This window comes from Phacochoerus africanus, chromosome 13, assembly GCF_016906955.1.
Source record: "Phacochoerus africanus isolate WHEZ1 chromosome 13, ROS_Pafr_v1, whole genome shotgun sequence".
NCBI lineage: Eukaryota > Metazoa > Chordata > Mammalia > Artiodactyla > Suidae > Phacochoerus > Phacochoerus africanus.
In genome coordinates, this window is record NC_062556.1 from 68,317,180 (window position 1) to 68,338,326 (window position 21,147).

Here is a 21,147-nt window from a genome sequence, read left to right on the forward strand (position 1 = left end):
GGCATGGATTTCCGTGGACAAGGGTATTAGGCAAGGGTGGTGGGAACTGTGACAGGGAGTGGCAGTGGGATGAAGAGGACGCCTCCCTCTACTCCTGGCCCTGCCAGCAGGGTGTATGTCTTTTCGTTTCCCTGAGGGAGCAGTGACACAGAGTCAGCAGGGCAAAGCCAAGAAGCTTCAGTTATGCTGACAGAGTGAACAGTGTTCCGGGGAATGATCGCAGATGGAAGAGAATTCAGAAGGAACATTCCAGAAGCTATAGCCCACTAAGGTAGCTGTTAGTCCAGGAGAAAAATAGTCCTGAGCCAAATGGAGGAACATGATGAATGGACCCAACCAGTGCTGAGTGATGGTTTATTCAGAAGATGAAGAAAGCAGGCAGCTGGAACCTAGGAGCGGTGGCCTTAGATATGAATTGTATAGCCTAGTTCCACTGCTCCAAATGATGATATCATGGTGTGACAGATGGGGTTCAAGTATCTGTTTAATAAAAAATATATATACATTTATATGGGGGGTGTGTGTATATTCTCTTGAGACGCAGTGGGTTAAGGATCCAGTGTTGTTATTGCAGTGACTCAGTTCACTGCCGTGGTGTGGGTTCTGTCTCTGGCCCCGGAATTTCTGCACGTCACAAATGCAGGGGGACCAAAAACAAACAAAAAATATATATAGACACACTATAATATACATACATACATGTATATATACACACACACATATATACACACACACACGTATACATATTCACACACAAAAAACACTTTCCTATGTCTAATTTTTCTGTAAACAGTATTCATTTTATAATCAGAAAAAAATAACATTAAAATGAAAGTCTTCCAAGGTAGTGACGATGTAAATATGACTCTTTTCCGTGGTCCTTAATTTGCTTACCTGTAAAACGAAGGCAAAGGCGCTGGCCGCAGTGGTCTCCCACTTTAATGCTTATGATTCTCCTCCTATTCAACTTTCCTGTGATTCCGCCGTTTCAGTGCCCGGAGGGAACAGGAGAGTAAGGATCAGGACACCAATCACCAACTAATAGCAGGAAATGCAGGTATACCTCGTTTTATTGTGTTTTGCTTTATTGCGTTCTGCAGATACTGCATTTTTTACAAATTGAGGGTCTGTGGCAAAACTGTGTTGTCAGATGATGGTTAGCAATTGTTAGCAATAGAGTGTTGTTCATTAACGTATTTACATTTCTTAGACATAATGCTATTCCACTTAATAGATTACAGTGTCGTGTAAACGTAACTTTTATATGCACTCGGAAACTAAAAATCCATTCCACTCACTTTATTGCGACATTCGCTTTGTTGTGGTGGCCTGAAACCAATCCCACGTCATCTCAGAGGTGTGCCTGTATCGTGATTCTAGCATTCAGCAACGATGTTTTCCATTAGTGTCTCAAGTGGGTACGTCACATAGTAAATCAGAGCTAGCTTGCAAGGATTCATGTAATAAATAATACCTTACTTGAAGATTTCTGGCAAATACTAAGGGACTACTGGGTTCCTCTTCAAGTCGGCTTTTCTTCACCGGTGCCTTGAGGGCTGCTTGGCCACCAGGCAAGGCATTTACCTGTGCCTTCAGGAGAGAATTTTCAGCTCTGACTGCTCATCAGAATCACTAGGGAGCCTTAAAAAATACCTGTCTAAGCCCTACCCAAATCAGTTGACTCAAGGAAGCCAAATATCAAGCAGAACAGAGAAATACATTGCTAAAGTTTCATCATATAGCTTCTTAACTATAAATGAAAAAAATGGATCTTGAAAACTACAAATACTGGGGTTTTTTACTTGATATGTTTGGTTTGCTGTCCTCCACCTCAACTAGTTTTAAGTTCTCAAAATCCTACTGCTTTTATATTCATTGATGCTTCTTCAGTACAGTGTAAAGACTGGTAGGCATTACCTGTTCTTTGATTATGGATAAATAATTATATATTAGATGTATGTATAATAGTTAAATAATACATTTCAGCTCACTTTTTAAAAACTTATTCCATCTAAAATGATAAAGATTGGAAGCCTTTATGTTTAAAACAAAAGAATACTCAAACATTAGATATTTTACGTCTTTGTATCATTAAAATATTAGACCAGCAGTATGTTGTTATTTCTACCCAAAAGGAAGTAATAAGGGTGGTACATATTTCTGCTATTGGAAGGAGGGCCTTCTCTTGGACAACTGACCAGAATAGGGCTATACAGAGAATGTTGAATGTTAACGCCCAGAGGAAACTCAGAGCTCATCTTGCAGGTTTAGGTACTGAGGCCTCACACATGTCAAGTTTTTATCTCAGGAATGCTACCACTTGGAGCATATTTCCCATGGCAGATAAAAGTGAGTTACTAAGAGCTGCATAGAATCAATAAAACTGGAACACACCCTTACACGTACAAAAATAAACTCAAAAGAGCTTCCAGACTTAAACATAAGCCATGACACCATCAAACTCCTAAAAGAAAACACAGGCAAAACATTCTATGACATAAACTGTACAAATGTTTTATTAGAGCCATCTCCCAAAGCAATAGAAATAAAAACAAAAATGAGCAAATGGGACCTAATCAAACTTACAAGCTGTTGCACAGCCAAGGAAAGCATCAAAAAAACAAAAAGACAGCCTAGGGAATGGGAGAAAACAGTTGCAAATAATGCAAATCTCCAAAATATATAAACAACTCATACAGTTCAACAACAACAACAACAAAACAAACAACCCAATCGAAAAATGGGCGGAAGACCTAGGTAGACATTTCTCCAGAGAGATGGCCAGTAAGCACATGAAAAAATGCTCAACATCACTAATTATTAGAGAAATGCAAATCACAATTACAGTGAGCTAACACCTCATACCAGTCAGAATGACCATCATTAATAAGTCTACAAATAACAGACCCTGGAGAGGGTATAGAGAAAAGGAAACCCTCCTATGCTGTTTGTAGGAATGTAAATTGGTAAAACCACTATGGAAAACAGTATGGAGGTTCCTCAGAAAACTAAATATATTGAGAGTTCCCATCATGGCTCAGCGGAAATGAATTTGACTAGCATCCATGAGGACGTAGGTTCAATCCCTGGCCTCGCTTAGTGGGTTAAGGATCTGGTGTTGCCATGGAGCTGTGGTGTAGGTCCCAAATGAGGCTCAGATCTAGCATTGTGGCACTGCCATGGCTGTGGTATAGGCTGGCAGCTGTAGTTCCAATTGGGCCCCTAGCCTGGAAACCTCCATATGTCTTGGGTGCAGCCCTAAAAAGCAAAAAAAAAAAAAAAAAAAAAGGAAACTAAATATAGAACTACCATATCATCCAACAATCCCACTCCTGGGCAGCTATCCAGACAAAACTATAATTCAAAAGGAGGTACATGTACACCAGTGTTCTTTGTAGCACTATTCACAATAGCCAAGACATGGAAACAACCTAAATGTCCATCAACAGAGGAATGGATAAAGATGTGGTCTACACACACACAATGGAATACTACTAAACCATAAAAAAATAACAAAATCATGCCATTTACAGCAACATGGATGCACCTAGATATTCTCATACTAAGTGGAGTAAGTCAGAGCAGGATAAATACCGTATGATATCACTTATATGTAGCATGGCACAAATGAACATATCTACAAAACAGAAACAGACCAGACTGTTGCAAATGGGCAGGGGTGAGGGTTTGGGATGGACTGGGAATTTGGGGTTAATAGATGCAAACTATTACTTTTTTGGTTGTTTTTGTTTTGTCTTTTTGCCTTTCCTAGGGCCGCTCCCACGGCATATGGAGATTCCCAGTCTAGGGGTCTAATGGGAGCTGTAGCTGCTGGCCTATGCCAGAGCCACAGCAACGAGGGATCCGACCTTCATCTGCAACCTACTCCACAGCTCATGGCAATGCCAGATCCTTAACCCACAGCTCCCTGCGAGGCCAGGGATCAAACCTGCAACCTCATGGTTCCTAGTCAGATTCGTTAACCACTGTGCCACGACGGGAACTCCAAAACTATTCGACTTTAAATTGATAGACAGTAAAGTCCTGCTGTATGGCACAAGGGGCTATATCCAATCTCCTAGGATAGTCATGGTGGAAAATAATACTTTTAAAAGAGAATGAAAAAAAAATGAAGAAAAAATAAAAAAATAAATAAAAGAAAATGAACAGATATTCTTTGGAATATGAATATTCTTTTATGACTGCATCACTTTGCTGTATAGCAGAAAATTGGCAAAACATTGTAAGTCAACTATAATAACAATTTTTTTAAAAGTGAGTTACCTGGAGTTCCCATTGTGGCTCAGCGGAAACAAATCTAATAGCCATGAGGACACAGGTTCAATCCCTGGCCCTGCTCAGTGGGTTAAGGATCCTGTGTTGCTGTGAGCTGTGGTATAGGTTGCAGGCTCAGCTCGGATCCCACGTTGCTGTGGCTGTGGTGTAGGCCGGCGGCTACAGCTCCGATTAGACCTCTAGACTGGGAACCTCCATATGCTGCAGGAGCAGCCCTAGAAAAAGGCAAAGAGACAAAAAAAAAAAAGTGAGTTAGCAAGAAAATAATTCTGAATACACATGTTGTTTCGCTTTGGTAGAAGGCAAAGGCTGACTTTTATGAGGTGCAGTAATCCTATGTTATTAAACATTTAATGTTCCTAAAACCCTTTTGAAAAACTGAAAAATTGGTATTGAGAATGGCCGGATTTAAGAAGACTGCAGTGGAAGCCATGTCGTTAAGCTGAGTGGATGAGGAGTTAGTCTAACACCGTAATCAACCAACCTTTCACCAGCCTTCTTATGAGTCAGCTGTGCGGCCGGCCACCTCGATCACAGCCACCTCCACTGATCAAAAGGAGACGTGCGTACGGGCTGACAGAAGACAGAAACCTCCTGGTTCTTCGCGACCTTCTTAGTCCAGCAGCACCAAAGTTGTGATTGTTGCCAAACCGTGTACGATGTGGCTTGAGAAATAGCTTCCACATGGTCCACATTTGAATCTTTAAAATCATCGTCGCTCCTAGACCGCAACAGCAGCAGAGGGACCAGGGAAGAAGTGGAGCGGGGTCATTTCTATCAACAGCATCAGCCCTTTCAGATTACAGCAAGTCATGTGCCATCTGCGACCTACGACTTCCAGTTCCTGCCAAGGCACCAATTCAAGAGGCCAGGTTTGGGGTTTCTAAGTTGAAACAAAAACATTCAGCAGGTTAATATTTGGTGTGTGGGGGCAGGGGTATCAAGCAGTGGTGAGCACATTAGACCTACCTGTTCTCCTGAGGAATCCAGCAAACTGACAGCCATGGCACCCATAGGAAAGAAAGTAGATTTTAGATACTTAAAATCTTTTTTTTTTTTTTTTTTGGCTGCACCCACAGCATGCAGAAGTTGCCAGGCCCAGAATCAAACCTGCGCCCTAGCAATGACCCATGCCATAGCAGTCACAATGCTGGATTTTTAACCTGCTAGGCCACCAGGGAATTCCATTACAATGTGACTTCATGCAAAATGAAAGGTCTAAGATTCAATAGGCAGGGTTTCCCACTATCTAAGAGTGTATTGGCTTCTTTGGGACTCTTCTCAGTGCTGGGGAGACCAGCCTCCCTCATGTTTTCCTTTGCTTCGGGTACAAGGGGCACAAGAGCTACAAGGTGCCATCCGTGTCCTCATGTGATTTCAGTCCTGGTGTGCAGACGCTGGGTTCTTGAAAACAGCTCAAACTAGTATGAGCTCAGAAGCAACCCCACGTAGGTGGGTGCCAGGAAATGGGAGTTTAAATTTTTACATGCCTTTTTAAAAAGCGGTTTTATTATAGACTTTTAAATGAGTGTTTTTTTAAATCTAACATTTATTTTCTGCTTTCGTTACACTATTTTCAGTCCTCACCAATTCCTGAGTCAGGCACTTTTATTGTCCCCATTTTTCAGATGAGGAAACTGAGGTGTGATGAGGTGCAGTGGGTAGCAGACCGTCCAGTCTCTTAGAGAGACAGTCCCTGGCCCAGACTGGAGCCTGAACTTGCCGGATTCAGAGCAGGTTTAGAAGGAGACTCTGAGAGTCGGAATTTCACAGCCATTCTTTTGGCACCTAAATGAGCATGTCCTTTAACCTTGCATTTGTGCTTCTGGGATTTATCCTAAGGGATATTCAGACATGTGCTCTAAGGTGAATGTTCTGGGGTATTCATCACAGCTTTGTGTATAATCTTGCAGGTATCAAAGCAAATGTCACTGTTTGCTACCCTGTCTCCAGCATCTCCCCCACCCCCGTCACTAAATTCCCTGATCAGGTAGTTTTGAACGTCTGAGCACATAGAGAGCATTAAATTGCCCCATGGCAGTGGTCTGGACAAAAAGTGGTAATTCCAGCAGTTGTGTTTGCTAAGCTAGTCCCAAATGTTGTCTTCTGAGTGATTTTAGTCACTCTCCCTGTGGGGTGGGCGACCTGTGCCTCTGCTTCGAGCCTGTCGTTTCAAGGCTCACTAGGCTTGCCATCTGCCCGGAGCTTACAGCTCTCGTCTCTGGGGTCTCCACTGTGCTGGCCACCAGGCTTGCTTCCTTCCTGAGAGTCCTCCTCAGTCACCTTCATTACTGCCAGGAGGACTGATACCTAGAGCATCAGAGTTCAAAGTCAATGTCAACCAAGGCTTCTTGCCTAGTTTAGTCAATTGGCTAGGTCTAGATCAGAGGCTGTGTCAGTGAGTTTTAAATTTCCTTACAATTCTGTTTTTTGCATACTCTTTTTGTATATGAAAAAAAAGTCTTTGATTCTCATTGCTTACCTGTCATTAGAGGAAAAGGATATTGTGATAGGACGGGAGATTTTAACAAGGTTCTTATATCATGAAGAACTTCGTTGTTCCTCAGACCTGGTGTTTGTTGCAAGATGGGGTGATTTTCCATTTCCTCTATGCCCAGAAGCCCTTCCTGGCAGAACTTCTAGCCCATGAGGCTTTTCATCGTCATCTTGCACGAAGGCTGTGACTTGATTCTGACGCTTGGGTTAGAGGAGCCGCTGCGCGTCCGCACAGTCTGTTATGCTAGGTCACACCTGGTGTCTGTGCAGAGAAAGCTCTGGCAGCATCCTCACCACTGGGACCAAGGCCTCTGACTCTGACGCCAAAACATGGCAGTGTTGCAGGGATCTTTCCAAGAGCCTGGCTCACCGGCGCTTCGAATTAACCTGCTTGTTGTCACGTTAAACACTTTATGAAAATTTACTGGGAGCAAGAAGGGGGAAGAAAACCCGAGTGGTTCCGCAGTGAGCCTGCCTGGCACCAGTGAAAGAATGAAGCCGTGGAGAAAGTCAACATAAAGAGCTGGCAAGAGGAAAGGGTGTAAAATGCAGTGAAAACCAAGTGTGGTGCCAGCCGTTGCATTGTTTTACCAGCATTTTCTGGAGGAAAACATTTAATTATGGAAGATCTGGTGTTCAGGAGCTGGAAGATGATGCTGGGCTCTGCCACGCTCTCCATGGTGCCCATTTGCAGGAATTGTGATATAAGCAGTGGTGGTCGGCAGAGAGAAGCCTCCATTTGGCCTGGTCCTTGAGAAAGGCCTTTTGCCGTAAACAAACCTTTGTGCTCAAAGGGCAGAATCTGCCTTTTTAAAAATAGAATATTCTGGGAGTCCTGTGGTGGCTCCGTGGGTTGAGGATCTAGCATTGTCACTGCAGCAGCCTGGGTAGCTGCTACGTTGTGGGTTCGATCCCTGACCTGGGAACTTCCACATGTCAAGTGGCCAAAAAGTACATAGAATGTCCTGATGGCCATCCTCCTCCTCCCTTCGTCCCTTTTATACATTGCGTTTTTCTCTTCTTTTCCTTGTTGATTTTAGAATGAAATAAATTGTATAAGGAATAAGGTGGAAAGTTCTGCCCTTTTAAAATACTTCTTGGCCAACTAAAAGAAACTAAGTCTTTTTTAATTCCTACTTTCTTTGCGAAATGACTAGGAACAGACTAGGAACAACAGAAAGACAGACAGCAACAACAAACCATGAAAAATAAATGATCAGCTACTACAAAATGAGATTGTGTGTGTATTTGAGCAACAGAAATCAAAATATACAAAGGTGGAGTTCCTGTCGTGGCTGAGTGGTTAATGGATCCGATGAGGAACCATGAGGTTGCGGATTCAATCCCTGGCCTTGCTCAGTGGGCAGGGGATCCGGCGTTGCCGAGAGCTGTGGTGTAGGTCGTGGATGCAGCTCGGATCCTCCGTTGCTGTGGCTCTGGCGTAGGCCAGCGGCTACAGCTCCGATTAGACCCCTAGCCTGGGAGCCTCTCTGTGCCGTGGGAGCCGCCCTAGAAAAGGCAAAAAGATAAGGAAAAAAAAATACAAAGGTAGAATCAAACTGGTATATTGGGGGGAGGAGTTACATTCCTTTTAACTGTAAAGCTTTGCCTTCCTGAAAAGCCGTCTGTGAGAAGAACGATCCAGTTTAGTGTACTGTGAGCATGTTCTACCGCGAGCATATTCTTTCCATCCCGTTTCTGCATCAGCTTAGTCACTTACCTGGTTTCTTCATTCACGGCTGCCAGGAAGACTAACACTAAGGAATGGAAAGAATCCTGTTTGGGCTGCTGTTCTGCCAGTGGGGTAAAGCTTCCTGCCAAGAACAGAAGTCAAGGCCTTGAGCTTGCAGCTAGCTCACATTCCCCTTAGCTTGGTTTGTTTAATTGCCAGGTTGGTTGTGCCTTATCATTGAGCATTTATACTTTTTTTTTTTTTTTGGTCTTTTCTAGGGCCGCTCCTGTGGCATTTGGAGGTTCCCAGGCTAGGGGTCGAATCGGAGCTGTAGCCACCGGCCTATGCCAGAGCCACAGCAACGCAGGATCTGAGCCTCGTCTGCGACCTACACCACAGCTCACAGCAACGCCAGATCCTTAACCCACTGAGTAAGGGCAGGGATTGAACCCGCCACCTCATGCTTCCTAGTCAGATTCGTTAACCACTATGCCACGACGGGAACTCCCACATTTATACTTCTATCTGTAAGCTTTTATAACCTCCTACTTATGGAGACAAGATTCTTTGTGTCAGCACCTTAGTGACGTGTTGCTGAAGCACTTGGCACACAGACAGGCATTTCCGGCAGCACGGTGGGTGCAGCTGAGATCCTTCGTAATCTACCTTAGCTCAGCCCCACAGAGAAGCAGCCCGATTTGCCTCCAGAACCTGGTGAGGGGCAAGGAAACAGATGTTTCCTTCCACAGATGTGAAGCAGCTTTGGCTTAAAAGAAAACAACTGGTTCTTGATATTTACATGAAGCCCATTCGGATCCATGTCTGGCGGTGTTTCTCACTGTTGGCTTGAGAGGTCAAGGAAGGCATCAGACGAAATATGTCGTGGGCATCGCAGTAGAACTGCTCAGGCCAGGACAGGAGACAGGGCTGTTACCTGATGCGTGGCTGGAACCACGGCAAGACGGCCTCATTAAATTATGAGCGAGTCGCTCTTGATTTATCGTGAAAAAAGAAGGAAAGGCCCACGGCCCTGCGCAGTGTGGGTAACCGGGACACCTGTGGCACACGGCAAGGTTTTCGTCCTTATCATGAAGACAGGTAGGTGTGGAGTCCTTTGATGACACAGTTCCCTTTCACTTGTTTACTTTTATTCTCCCACGCAGACTGCAGCCCAGCAGGAGGGCTTTTAAACCAAAACAGTTAATTACCTCCTCTGGCCCAGAGAAGTCCAAAGGCTGAGCGGGAAGGGCAGCTGTGCTTGAGGCTGAGCTTTGCACCAGGTGGGAAGGGACCTGCCTTCTCCCTCATCAGAGGGCCCAGAGGAGGGAGGCCAATTAGAAGGCAGGGAGGGAGGTGCACCGGCCTTCTCACTTTCAGGTCCTTGCTAACACCCATCCCCAAGACAAAAACAGTCACTTTGGGATGAGAGGCCCTTTTGCAATAAAAGCCTGGGTGTGGGGGATGGGGGAGTTGCCCGTGGGCAGGGCAGGTTCACGCAAGGACTTCATGCACTTAGTGCTGGAGGGGCTGCCTTCCTCCTGCCCAGGCCTCGGCACCAGGCGGCTCCCACTGGGGAAGCTCCTTCCTCAGCTGAACGGTGGCTCCTGCCCCACCTCCCCCATCGCTCTTTCCTTCCGAAGCAGTGCGACCCTCATATTCCGAAATCCTGGGCTCAGCCCTGCCCTTGGGAATCTCCTGTCTTTCTGTCCATCTCCTGGCACCAGCACCTTCCCTCTGTAACTTCATATGTATTGACCATCTGCCCTTTTTTTCACCGACTATTCCTGCCTCTACCCTTTGCCAGCTCTGCTAGGTGCACCTCCCTCCTCTGCCCCCATTGAAATACTCACCTCCCCTGCCTCCCAGCTCAGCCTGACATGCTCCTTGCTGCATCTAAGCCCACAGTCCCATCTAAGTCTGTTCCCCTGACTTCAGCTGTTACTTCTCCTCCTCTGGGCCTTCCATCACCACGAGGTGATACATTGGTCTATTGCTTTTTGTGTCAATATAAAGTGATTTGTGTATCTTTCCCTATTCTCCATATCTGTCCCCAGCGCCAGAGTGGGTATCATTCAGTTGATCCATCTCCTACTCCTTGAAAAATTTTAATCGCACCAGACCCAGGGACATTGGGTAGAATGTGAGACTAGTGCTGAGGAAATTTTCTTTTCAGAATCACAAAAACTCTTAAAAAGAGAGAGAGAGAAATCCTATCAATTATCTAAATGCTGTCAAGTATCTGGAAGTTCGGCCTTAAGCACATCCAGCAGCTCATGAATGATGACCTTGTTCCCTTGTCCTCTGGATTCTGCCCATCGCAGGGACCTGGCTAACGGCCCCCTCTGGAGAGAGCATGCCAGAGCGCCCCATTCCCATTCACACTGTCCCACTTGGAACAAATCTCATGGCTCCTTACGCCTCTACCACCCTGCTTGGAAGCAGAAATAACCCTCTGAGGCTGAGAACAAGCAATGAGTGAGAACAAAGAAAAGAATGCGTGGACAGAGCCATGACCATGCAGACTCCAGAGTTGCACTCAGATCTGAGCATGGCAGTTGCTATTGCCATTAGAAAGCAAACGCTGGAGTTCCCGTCGTGGCACAGTGGTTAATGAATCCGACTAGGAAGCATGAGGTGGCAGGTTCGATCCCTGCCCTTACTCAGTGGGTGAAGGATCCGGTGTTGCCGTGAGCTGTGGTGTAGATCGCAGACTCGGCTCGGATCCCGCGTTGCTGTGGCTCTGGTGTAGGCTGGGGGCTACAGCTCCGATTCGACCCCTAGCCTGGGAACCTCCATATGCCGCGGGAGCGGCCCAAGAAATGGCAAAAAGACACACACAAAAAAAAGAAAAAAGAAAGAAAAAGGAAAGCAAACACTGTCTTTTTAAAGAGTTGTGTGCAAAATGTTCCTCAAAACCTCAAGCCTCACTATTAAATCATAAAGTAAACAAGAAATGTAAAAAAAACAAAGGTTGCTATGCCTGTCTTCCCAGGACGAGCTCCTCCTTTCCCTATAGGTTTGGGTTTTCAGTCCCTCAGAAGCTTATGGGCAAGTCTGGCAACATCTTCCAAAAACAAACAACAACAAAAGCAAACAAAACCCACACAAGGCCTGTCACACACAGTTGAGGAAAATCCATTAGGAGCAGGTGGGGAAGGTCAAAGTAAAAGAGGAAGAGCGAGGCGGAAGGTGATGGATATAGCCTTGGCAATGGGAGGGCCAAACACCACCAACCACCAGTCAGGGATTAGGGCAAAGCCAAGTGAAAAGTCTGATGGAAACAAGCCCCTTCTTTCCACTTGAATTTTCTCTTCCCAGGGGATTTTCATTGCACTTTGATGAGAGATAAAGACTGAAACCACAAAATAAAGATATCACAAACGTCTCTACTTCATATCCTACACAAATATGTAGACCCAAAATATATCAAAAGCCTAAATGTTAGAGTTAAAACCATAAAACTATCAGAAGGAGACAGGGAGGCAGAAGACAGAAGATGGGTGTAACTCTTTGGACCTTGGGTTAGGCATTGATCTCAAAATGATAACAAAAGCACAAGCTACAAAAGAAAAAAATCAATAAATTGGACTTAGGCAAAATTATAACTTTTATGCATCAAAGGACACCATCAAGAAAGTGAAAGGACAACCCACAGAATGAGAGAGAGTGTTTGTGAATCCTATGTCTGATAAGAATTTAATATGTGGAGTTCCCGTCGTGGCGCAGTGGTTAACGAATCCGACTAGGAACCATGAGGTTGTGGGTTCGGTCCCTGCCCTTGCTCAGTGGGTTAACGATCCGGCGTTGCCGTGAGCTGTGGTGTAGGTCGCAGATGCGGCTCGGATCCCGAGTTGCTGTGGCTGTAGCGTAGGCCAGTGGCTACAGCTCTGATTGGACCCCCAGCCTGGGAACCTCCATATGCCACGAGAGTGGCCCAAGAAACAGCAAAAAGACAAAAAAAAAAAGAATTTAATATGTAAAATATATTTAAAATATATGAGTGTTTTAAAGAACACTCATAACCCAACAACCGAAAGACCACCTTTTTTTTTTTTTTCTTTTTGCCCTTTCTTGGGCCGCTCCCGCGGCATATGGAGGTTCCCAGGCTAGCAGTTGAATTGAAGGTGTAGCCGCCGGCCTACACCAGGGCCACAGCAACGCAGGATCCAAGCCGCATCTTTGCAACCTACACCACAGCTCATGGCAATGCCAGATCCTTAACCCACTGAGCAAGGCCAGGGATCAAACCCGCAACCTCATGGTTCCTAATCGGATTCGTTAACCACGGTGCCACGACGGGAACTCCAAGACCACCCATTTTTTTTTGATGGGCAAGAGACTAGAATAGACATTTCTCCAAAGACAGTACATATAGATGGTCCCAGACTTAGAGTGGTTCAGTTTTATGATGGTGCAAAAGCAATACGCATTCAGTAAAACCCTTACTTTGAATTTTGAATTATGATCTTTTCCTAGTCAATGTGGTCAGATCCTTTTTTGTGATGCTGAACTTCGGCAGTGAGCCACAGTTCCCAGTAAGCAATGTTACCACGATACTGATACACTGGTCAACAGTTGATACACTTGCGGAGTTCCCGTCATGGCTCAGCGGTAATGCACCTGACTAGTATCCATGAGGACTAGTGTTACATCCCTGGCCTTGCTCAGTAAGGATCTGGCATTGCTGTGGCTGTAGCATAGGCCAGAAGCTATAGCTCCAATTGGACCTCTAGCCTGGGACCTTCCATATGCCTCAGGTGTGGCCCTAAAATTAAAAACAAAACAAAACAGTTGATACACTTGCAACCCTTCTCTACCCAGACAGCCAGTTTTTCACTTTCATACAGTAGTCAATAAATTATATGAGATACTCATGTTTAGGTAATTTTTCCCTATCATAGGCTAATTTAAGTCTTCAGAGCACATTTAAGGTAGCCTAGGCTGAGCTATGATGTTCAATAGATTAGGTATATTAAATGCATTTTCAACTTATGGTATTTTGGGCTCACAGTGGGTTTATCCATCATAAGATGAGGATGATATTATGCTGATGGCCAATAAGCACATAAAAAGATACTCAACATTGTTAATCATTAGAGAAATTCAAATTAAAACCACAATGAGATATTATATCATACCCACTGTGATGATTATTATCAAAAACAAACTAAAGAAAAAATAACAGTTGTCGGCAAGGGTGTGGAAAAATTTGGGACTCTGATACATTGCTGATGGGAATGTAAAATCGTGCAACCGCTGTTTAAAACAGTTTGGTGAATCCTCAAAAAGCTAAGTACAGAATTACTGTGTGGGTCAGCAGTTCTGCTCCTAGGAATATACCCAAAAGAATTGTCAACAGAGACTCAGAGCTACTTGTTTGTCACTGCATCCACCCACACACATCCTGAGCCTTCTTAGTCCTTTGAGTGAAGCTGATTTGGCATCTTAATAAACTTGTGTTCTAAAGGATCTTTCATTATTAGCACACCAAAAACTTTGCCCTACCAAAATCTATGGCTTTAGAGTAAACAGAGTGCCTGGAATGTAATAGTTTGTAGAATGAAATCAATAAATGAAATTTTTTCTGTTTTTATTTTGATCAAATAATGTAAAATTTACCATCTTAACCATTTTTAACTGTGCCATTTAGTGGTTATTAAATATATTCATATTATCATACAACCATCATTTATTCCTATAACTCTTAATCTTGTAAAATTGGAATTCTGTGCCCATTAACAATAACTCCCAGAATTCCTATTGTGGCTCTGCGGGTTAAGAACCCAACATATTGGAGTTCCCGTCCTGGCGCAGTGGTTAACGAATCCGACTAGGAGCCATGAGGTTGCGGGTTCGATCCCTGCCCTTGCTCAGTGGGTTAACGATCCGGCGTTGCCGTGAGCTGTGGTGTAGGTCGCAGACGTGGCTCGGATCCTGCGTTGCTGTGGCTCTGGCGTAGGCCGGAGACTACAGCTCTGATTGGACCCCTAGCCTGGGAACCTCCATATGCCGTGGGAGCGGCCCAAGAAAAGGCAAAAAAAAAAAAAAAAAGAACCCAACATAGCATCCATGAGGATGCAGGTTGGATCTCTGGCCTCCCTGGGTGGGTTAAGGATCCATTGTTGCTGTGGCTGTAGTGTAGGTCACAGATGTGACTTGGATCCTGCATTGCTGTGGCTGTGGTGTCAGCCTACAGCTACAGCTCTGATTCCCTAGCCCAGACACTAACGTGTGCCACAGGTGCTGCCATAAAAAGAAAAAAACCCAGTACCTCCCCATTCCCCTCAGCCAGCCCTTGGCTACCACATTCTGCTTTCTGTCTTTATGATTTTGACTACTCTAAGCTCTCATTTAAGTGGAATCAAACAGTATGTCTTTTTGTAACTGGCTTATTTTACTTAGTGTAATGTCTTCAGGGTTTTCACCTGCTGTTGTGTGTGTCAGAATTTCCTTCTGCACCCACAGTATATGGCAGTTCCCAGGCCAGGGATCGAATCCAAGCTGCAGCTGCGACCTATGCTGCAGCTGCAGCAATGCTGGGTCCTTAAACCCACTGCTCCTGGCTAGGGATTAAACCCCTTAAGCCTCTACAGTGACCTGAGCCACTGCAGCTGGATTCTTAACCCACTGCGGGCACTCCTCCTTCCTTTTTAAAGTTAAATAATTTTCCATTGTGTGTCCTTAACACATTTTGCTTATCCATTTTTCAGTGGACACTTGGGTTGCATCTCTGTTTTAGCTATTATGAATAATGCTGCTATAAAAATGGAGGTACAAATCATCTCTTCCAGACCTGCTTTCAGTGCTTTCGGGTCTTTACCCAAAAGTGAAATTGCCACATCATATGGTAATTCTGTTTTTAATTTTTTGAGGAAGCGTCATACAATTTTCTGTAGTGGCTGTGCCATTTTACATTTCTACCAAGAGTGCACAAGAGTTCAAATTTCTCCACATCTTCCCACTTTTTTTTTTTTTTGATAGTAACCATCCTTATGGGTGTGAGGCGGTATCTCATTGTAATTTTGATTTGCATTGCATTCCCTAATGATCAGTGATATTGAGCATCTTTTCATGTGCTTATTGGCCATCTGTACATCTTCTTAGGAGAAATATCTGAGTCCTTTGCTCATTTTTGAATTGTGTTTGGGGATTTTTTTTGATATTGAGTTTTAAGAGTTCTGTATATATTCTGAATATGTATTCCTTTATCAGATATATGGTTTGCAAGTATTTTCTCCCATTCTTTTTACTCTGTTGATAGTGTCTTTTAAAAATTTTCATGAAGTTCAGTTTGTATTTTTTTCTTTTGTCACCTGTGCTTTTGGTATTATCAATGAATGAAATTTTATTTTATTTTTTGTCCTTTAGGGCCAACATCTTTGGACGTATGGAGGTTCCCAGGATAGGGGTCAAATCAGAGCTATAGCTGCTGACCTACACCACAGCCACAGCAATGCCAGATCCAAGCCGTGTCTGCGACCTACACCACAGCTCACGGCAACACTGGATCCTTAACCCACTGAGCCAGGCCAGGACTTGAACGTGCATCCTTGTGGGTCCTAGTCAAATTCATTTCTGCTGAGCCACCACAGGAACTCCGTCAATGAATGAAATTTTAAACCAGTTAGCTCATAGTATGTTCGACATTGCTGTAGAGTTTTGTTTTTTTCTTCCAAAAACAGGCAACTCAGGATTTTTTTTCATATAGGGAAGAACAAGGGGATAGAAAGCCCAACACTATCACCTAGCCTAAAGAAATACCACCACGTTGTAATAATGAATGAGAATTTGTTTTTTTTTTTTTCTAATGCAATCACTACAGGAGTCTGTGATTATAATACATTTTTATCCATTTATAAGAAAAATGCAGTAATTTACTAATGATGGCATGTTATGGGCACTTTTTTTTTTAATAGAAATGTATAAAAAGAAGCTACATGAAAAAGGAGATCTTTAAATGGAACAATTCATCAGAACTTTTTGTTTTAAACCAAACAATCTCAAAATTTTAAAAAAAATCATTTCATGTAGATGTTCACATCAAGCCCATCTGCCCAAAATGTGCTCCAGTCCGTGCCTATGACATCTTCATATGAATTAGATAAAATGGCAGTGAGGTGAGATGGACAGATTCAGAAAAGACAGAATCCACTCATGTTTTTGAATATGTGACATGGCAATTGGCCTTTTAGGATGAAATTATTAATTGCTCATCTTTTAAAAATCACAAAGGTTATGCCTCTTCCCAGAGCCTAGAAAGCCTCCCGTATTTCCTCATCACCAAATCTCATTTTGCCCTCGCAGCTTTCTCGCTGTGCTCCTGTTGCATCCAGGCTCGTCTCTGCTATTTCCTCTGAAAACAACTGTACGTTAACATACAGGGTTTAGGGGTGGACGTGGACGGAGAGAAAGGTGTTAATTCAGATGTTATGAAACTGTGATAATGCTATTATTTAAGACACTTATTTGGGTATGTTTATACTTTGTAGTTTTATAAATAAGCCCAAGGGGCTCCTCCTGGTTGTCACAATCCTCCTTGAATCTCGTATCCTGTCTGTCTCTTCCTATCCGACAGTAGAATTGATGCCGCTCTAATCCCTGGAAGTTTGGAACTAATGAACTGACTGCTGAGCTGCCGCCACGGAGCCTGGTCCCAAACTATACTGTACTTCACACTCGATTTATTCTCCAGATGGCGAGACTGTGCCGCCCCGCCGCGAGGGACCACCTCTTCCACTGGAGTGTAAAAGTGGACGGATGTTGTTTTCTTTGCAGATTTGATCATTCTGAGCTAGAAACTTGTGAGGATGATTAGTTATTAGCTTTAATGGGTGCCAATTGAACCAACTGCACGCATATTTTCTCCTTTAATTTCGGAGTCTGCAGGTCTCGGTGACGGTTGATTTATCCGCTTTCTTACGTCAGCAGAGCGTGTCTCTTCCCCAGGTGATGAGAAGCAGGTCTCTGAAATCATAGCACGCCTTGGTTCCTGGCCCAGACAGAGTCACATAATACGGTGGCTTATGGATAAGGACAAGTTTATTAACCACTGGTCCACTGCACTGAGCAGCCCATGGCACGAAATATCGATTGAATGTGGGAACTTTGGTAACACCACCTTTTAGAACCCCGGGCCTGTGAAGACACTGACCTGGGCCAACCTCCCCTGTGCCCTTTGCACAGCCCACCTCTGAAATCAAACCTGCTGCAGAACACAGGGTGGTAATTAGCCTCTGCAAAAAACCAAACGTAACTGTTGATGAAGGTGATGAAGGCCTGAAATTCATTATTCCCCCTTCTCAGGCTGTCAGAGGACAAGTTCATCCACCCTGAGACATGCTCGCCAAGGCCACCCTTGAGTGTTAACACCTTTAGAATGCAGCTCCTTCGAAACCTCATCTTGACCATCCTGGTTTGCTACCAAGAATGGCAGGACCCCTGCCACACCTCCCAAAAAGGTCATGTTTGAGTGGCCTCTTTTTTGCTTTCATTTCCTTTTCCTTCTTTCTCCAGGGAGCACTTAGCTCCCAATAATCTCAGCAGATCACCCGAGAGCCCTTCTGAGAAGGTGGCGTCTGCCAGGCCGCGCGTCTCACTAATCCCCCTAATGAGATGGAACTTGGAAGGATGGTCATGGCCAAACAGGAGCCAGAGAAAAAGAGAATGAAAGTGTGAAGGGAGCGAGGCGGTGGAGAGGAGAGAGGTGTAAGAGAGAAGTAAGAGAGTAGCAAGAAGTAAGGTCTGTGTGAGCGAGAGAAAACAGCATGAGCAGAATTGCTTTCCTTTCACAACTGGTGGACTGTGGCTCTCTCTAGCTGAACACCCAGGACTAAACTTAATTGTTCTTAGAAACTGCCTTCCTCTCACCCAACAGATGGCATGGGTGTGTTTGCTAGCACAGTAACATATTTCACCATTAAAATACCAAAAAGAAAAAAAAAATCAACATGCTTGTTCGTTGGTGTAAATCAGTGAAGTTGTTGGATATTTTGGGATACATATTAGCAGAGAGATGCACACTTCGTTTATGTAAATTGCCACAAGCAACAGCCTGTTAATAAGAGTGTTGTACGGCACTATACCTCCAAAGCCATCGTCTCTTCTTGGAAAAGTACAGAATGGTGAAGTGGAAAGAGCTTGGTTTTAATTCTGAGCCAGAAAGAGGGGAAAAAAAAAAAAAAAAGTCTAATAAAATGCTGAGTATTCACTGCTCATTGTTATAACATGAAAAGTACTAATCAGATTATGCCTAAAATTGGAATGGGGTCCTTCATTTGCAGCCAATTTTACAAGGGCTGGATTTTACTAAGCAAACCAGAATGTGCTGAAACCATGGCAATCTGACTTTAGATAAAAATCACAAACAGGTTTAGAACATGAGCTTTGAACAAACAGTCCGCTCCACGTCCAAGTGAAACAACTAAATAGCTTAGAGGTCAGATTTTGTTTGACACCAGCATTAACAATTTAGGAAGTCGATGTTGCCAGGGATCCTGCATCCATGAGTGCACATGCAGATTAAACTAGAGAATGGAGACGATGATTCAAATAACTCATGTTTTAAAATGCGCTTCAGCCTAAACGATCTAGTTCCCTTCCATTTTCCATTCCCTTTGTCCCAGTACGCCCTTTAACAGGCCCGGCCTGCTCCTGAAAGGAAACCTGGAAGCTGAAGCATTTCTGAGCTTCACCGTCCCAAGTTTTTAGCCGTGTCAGGCTGCGCGGAGCATAGCACATCTGAGGTCCTCTGAGGCCAGGGATCGGATACCAGCAGGAAGCGCAGACTCTTGAGCGGGCTTCCACTCTTCACCTTCAGGACTTTCCTAGTCCGTGGTTGTAGCAAAAGGGCGTGGTGGAGCCAGTGGATGTGTTTCATGGCTGCGGAGGCCCACAGCGTGGTGCGGGACCAAGCCACTGCGGGCTGCATCCTCTCTCACTTTAGCTAGTAGGCGCTCTCTCGCGCTTTTGTCTAAGCTTGGCCTGATTGTTGGCACCCAGAGCTCAGTAAGTCGGGACTCCCAGAGCTGCCTTAAACGGCTCCTCTGCGCTCTGTTTCCACCTGACCTGACCCCTCTAAGCTAGTTTCCTCACTCGGTTTAACTCAGACCAATTCGGACACCTTCCCCGCTTCCACCCGAGGTAGACCTACATCCGTCTGGTTTAACTCTACTATCCTGGCTTGTCTCCTTGATTGGACGTAGGCTCAGTATTGGCTCAAGTAATTCTTCTTTCTCTCTGCTTTGGTTTGTTATTTTCCTAAATAACTACTGATGTTCAAATGGCCATATATTGTTAAGACTTTTTTTTTTCTTTTCAAACCACATTCATCACCAGTGAGACGCTTTAAAGTTTTATGAGTATCATAAAAACCCTTTCCAAATGAAACTACTTTTGATACGTGTTCATTCTGACAATGAGAATTTGTTGAGGGCTGTTGGCAAGTTGGAGGAATTTGTTTTTGAAACTGAAATTGGCAGGAAGTAATGACCCCAAGTGCTTTCTTTCTCTTGATTCCAGCCCCCACCCCCTCAGTGCATTCCTCTCTCCCCACCCTACCCCCCCCACGTCATCACCCCCCAACTCAAAGCCAATAAATTGCATGTTTCGTTTCATACAGTTTTTCTGGGGACACAGTTCAGACACTGAAGCAGACTTTCAACCTTTCAGCTTTTCTTAACTATGGAGCAAAGACTGTCAAATCAAAGGAAAGAAACGTATTTGTCTACCTCTTCATGAAGGAATTTCTTGGTGATGTTATTGCCTTCCATCTGAATAAGCTAGAGCTTTTTCATAGCGTGGAGTGTCATTTTCCTGTGAGCGCCTTCTTAATTGAATGTCAAGATTCAACTCAGTTGCAAAAAAAATATTTTTAAGTGAATAAAAAAATATGAAGCATGTGGAAAGAGAAAAACAAACCCTTATTTTTTCCCTAATGTGAATATGCTGGCAGTCAGCACTACAATTAACCCACATTATCCAGTTTCTTATGTTTATTAAATGAGAAAATGTAGGTAGAGCACTTAGCACCATGCCTGGCGCTTAGTAAATACTCAATAAATGTTGCCTCTTAATTACTGTACCTTTCCAATGGGAAAGTGATACTGCTGAGCACGATGAGACTGCTGGTTCAGGGCTCTCCAGCATGCATTACGGTGGCTGTCATCTCTGCTATAGTCATGTTGCATGAGGTCTGGAAATCAATCCCTTGCCCATCAGAGTAGACAACTCATTTCAAATACCATTTATTTGGTGGACATAGTAACAGTGCTCAGACTCTGAATCCATAAAACAGTTTCACGGATGGTTTGATGGTTTCCTCTGTTGATGAATAAACTTAGGAGGTACCTTTTAATCTATGCTCACAGAATGAAGCTCGATTGAGAATAGTGAAAACTCTTGAAGACTTTGATCTGGGCCCAACTGAAAAGTGTGTGAGAATCAACTCGGTGTCCAGTGGTCTGGCTGAAGAAGACCTGGAGGTCCTCCTGCAGTCCCGGGTCCTTCCTTCCAGCCTGATGCTCCCAAAGGTGGAAGGTCCTGAAGAAATCCGGTGGGTGAGTAACTCATGCTTTGCTTCAGTTGAGGACTCGGGTGCGGCTGAGAAGCAGTAGCTGAAAGGCAGGAGTTGGGTGTGCCAGGTTTTGGAAGGCATGAGCAGAGAGAAAGGGAAAAAGCTATGAGCC

General features: G+C 44.2%; 1 protein-coding gene across 1 annotated transcript in view; it reads left to right on the forward strand.

Moving 5' to 3' along the window:
- CLYBL (citramalyl-CoA lyase) overlaps positions 1-21,147 on the forward strand; it is a 99,902-nt gene that overhangs the window by 49,966 nt on the left and 28,789 nt on the right. The window contains exon 3 of the mRNA XM_047755823.1: positions 20,830-21,018. Coding sequence (XP_047611779.1) covers positions 20,830-21,018 — 189 coding nt within the window. The remainder of the gene's footprint in view (positions 1-20,829; positions 21,019-21,147) is intronic.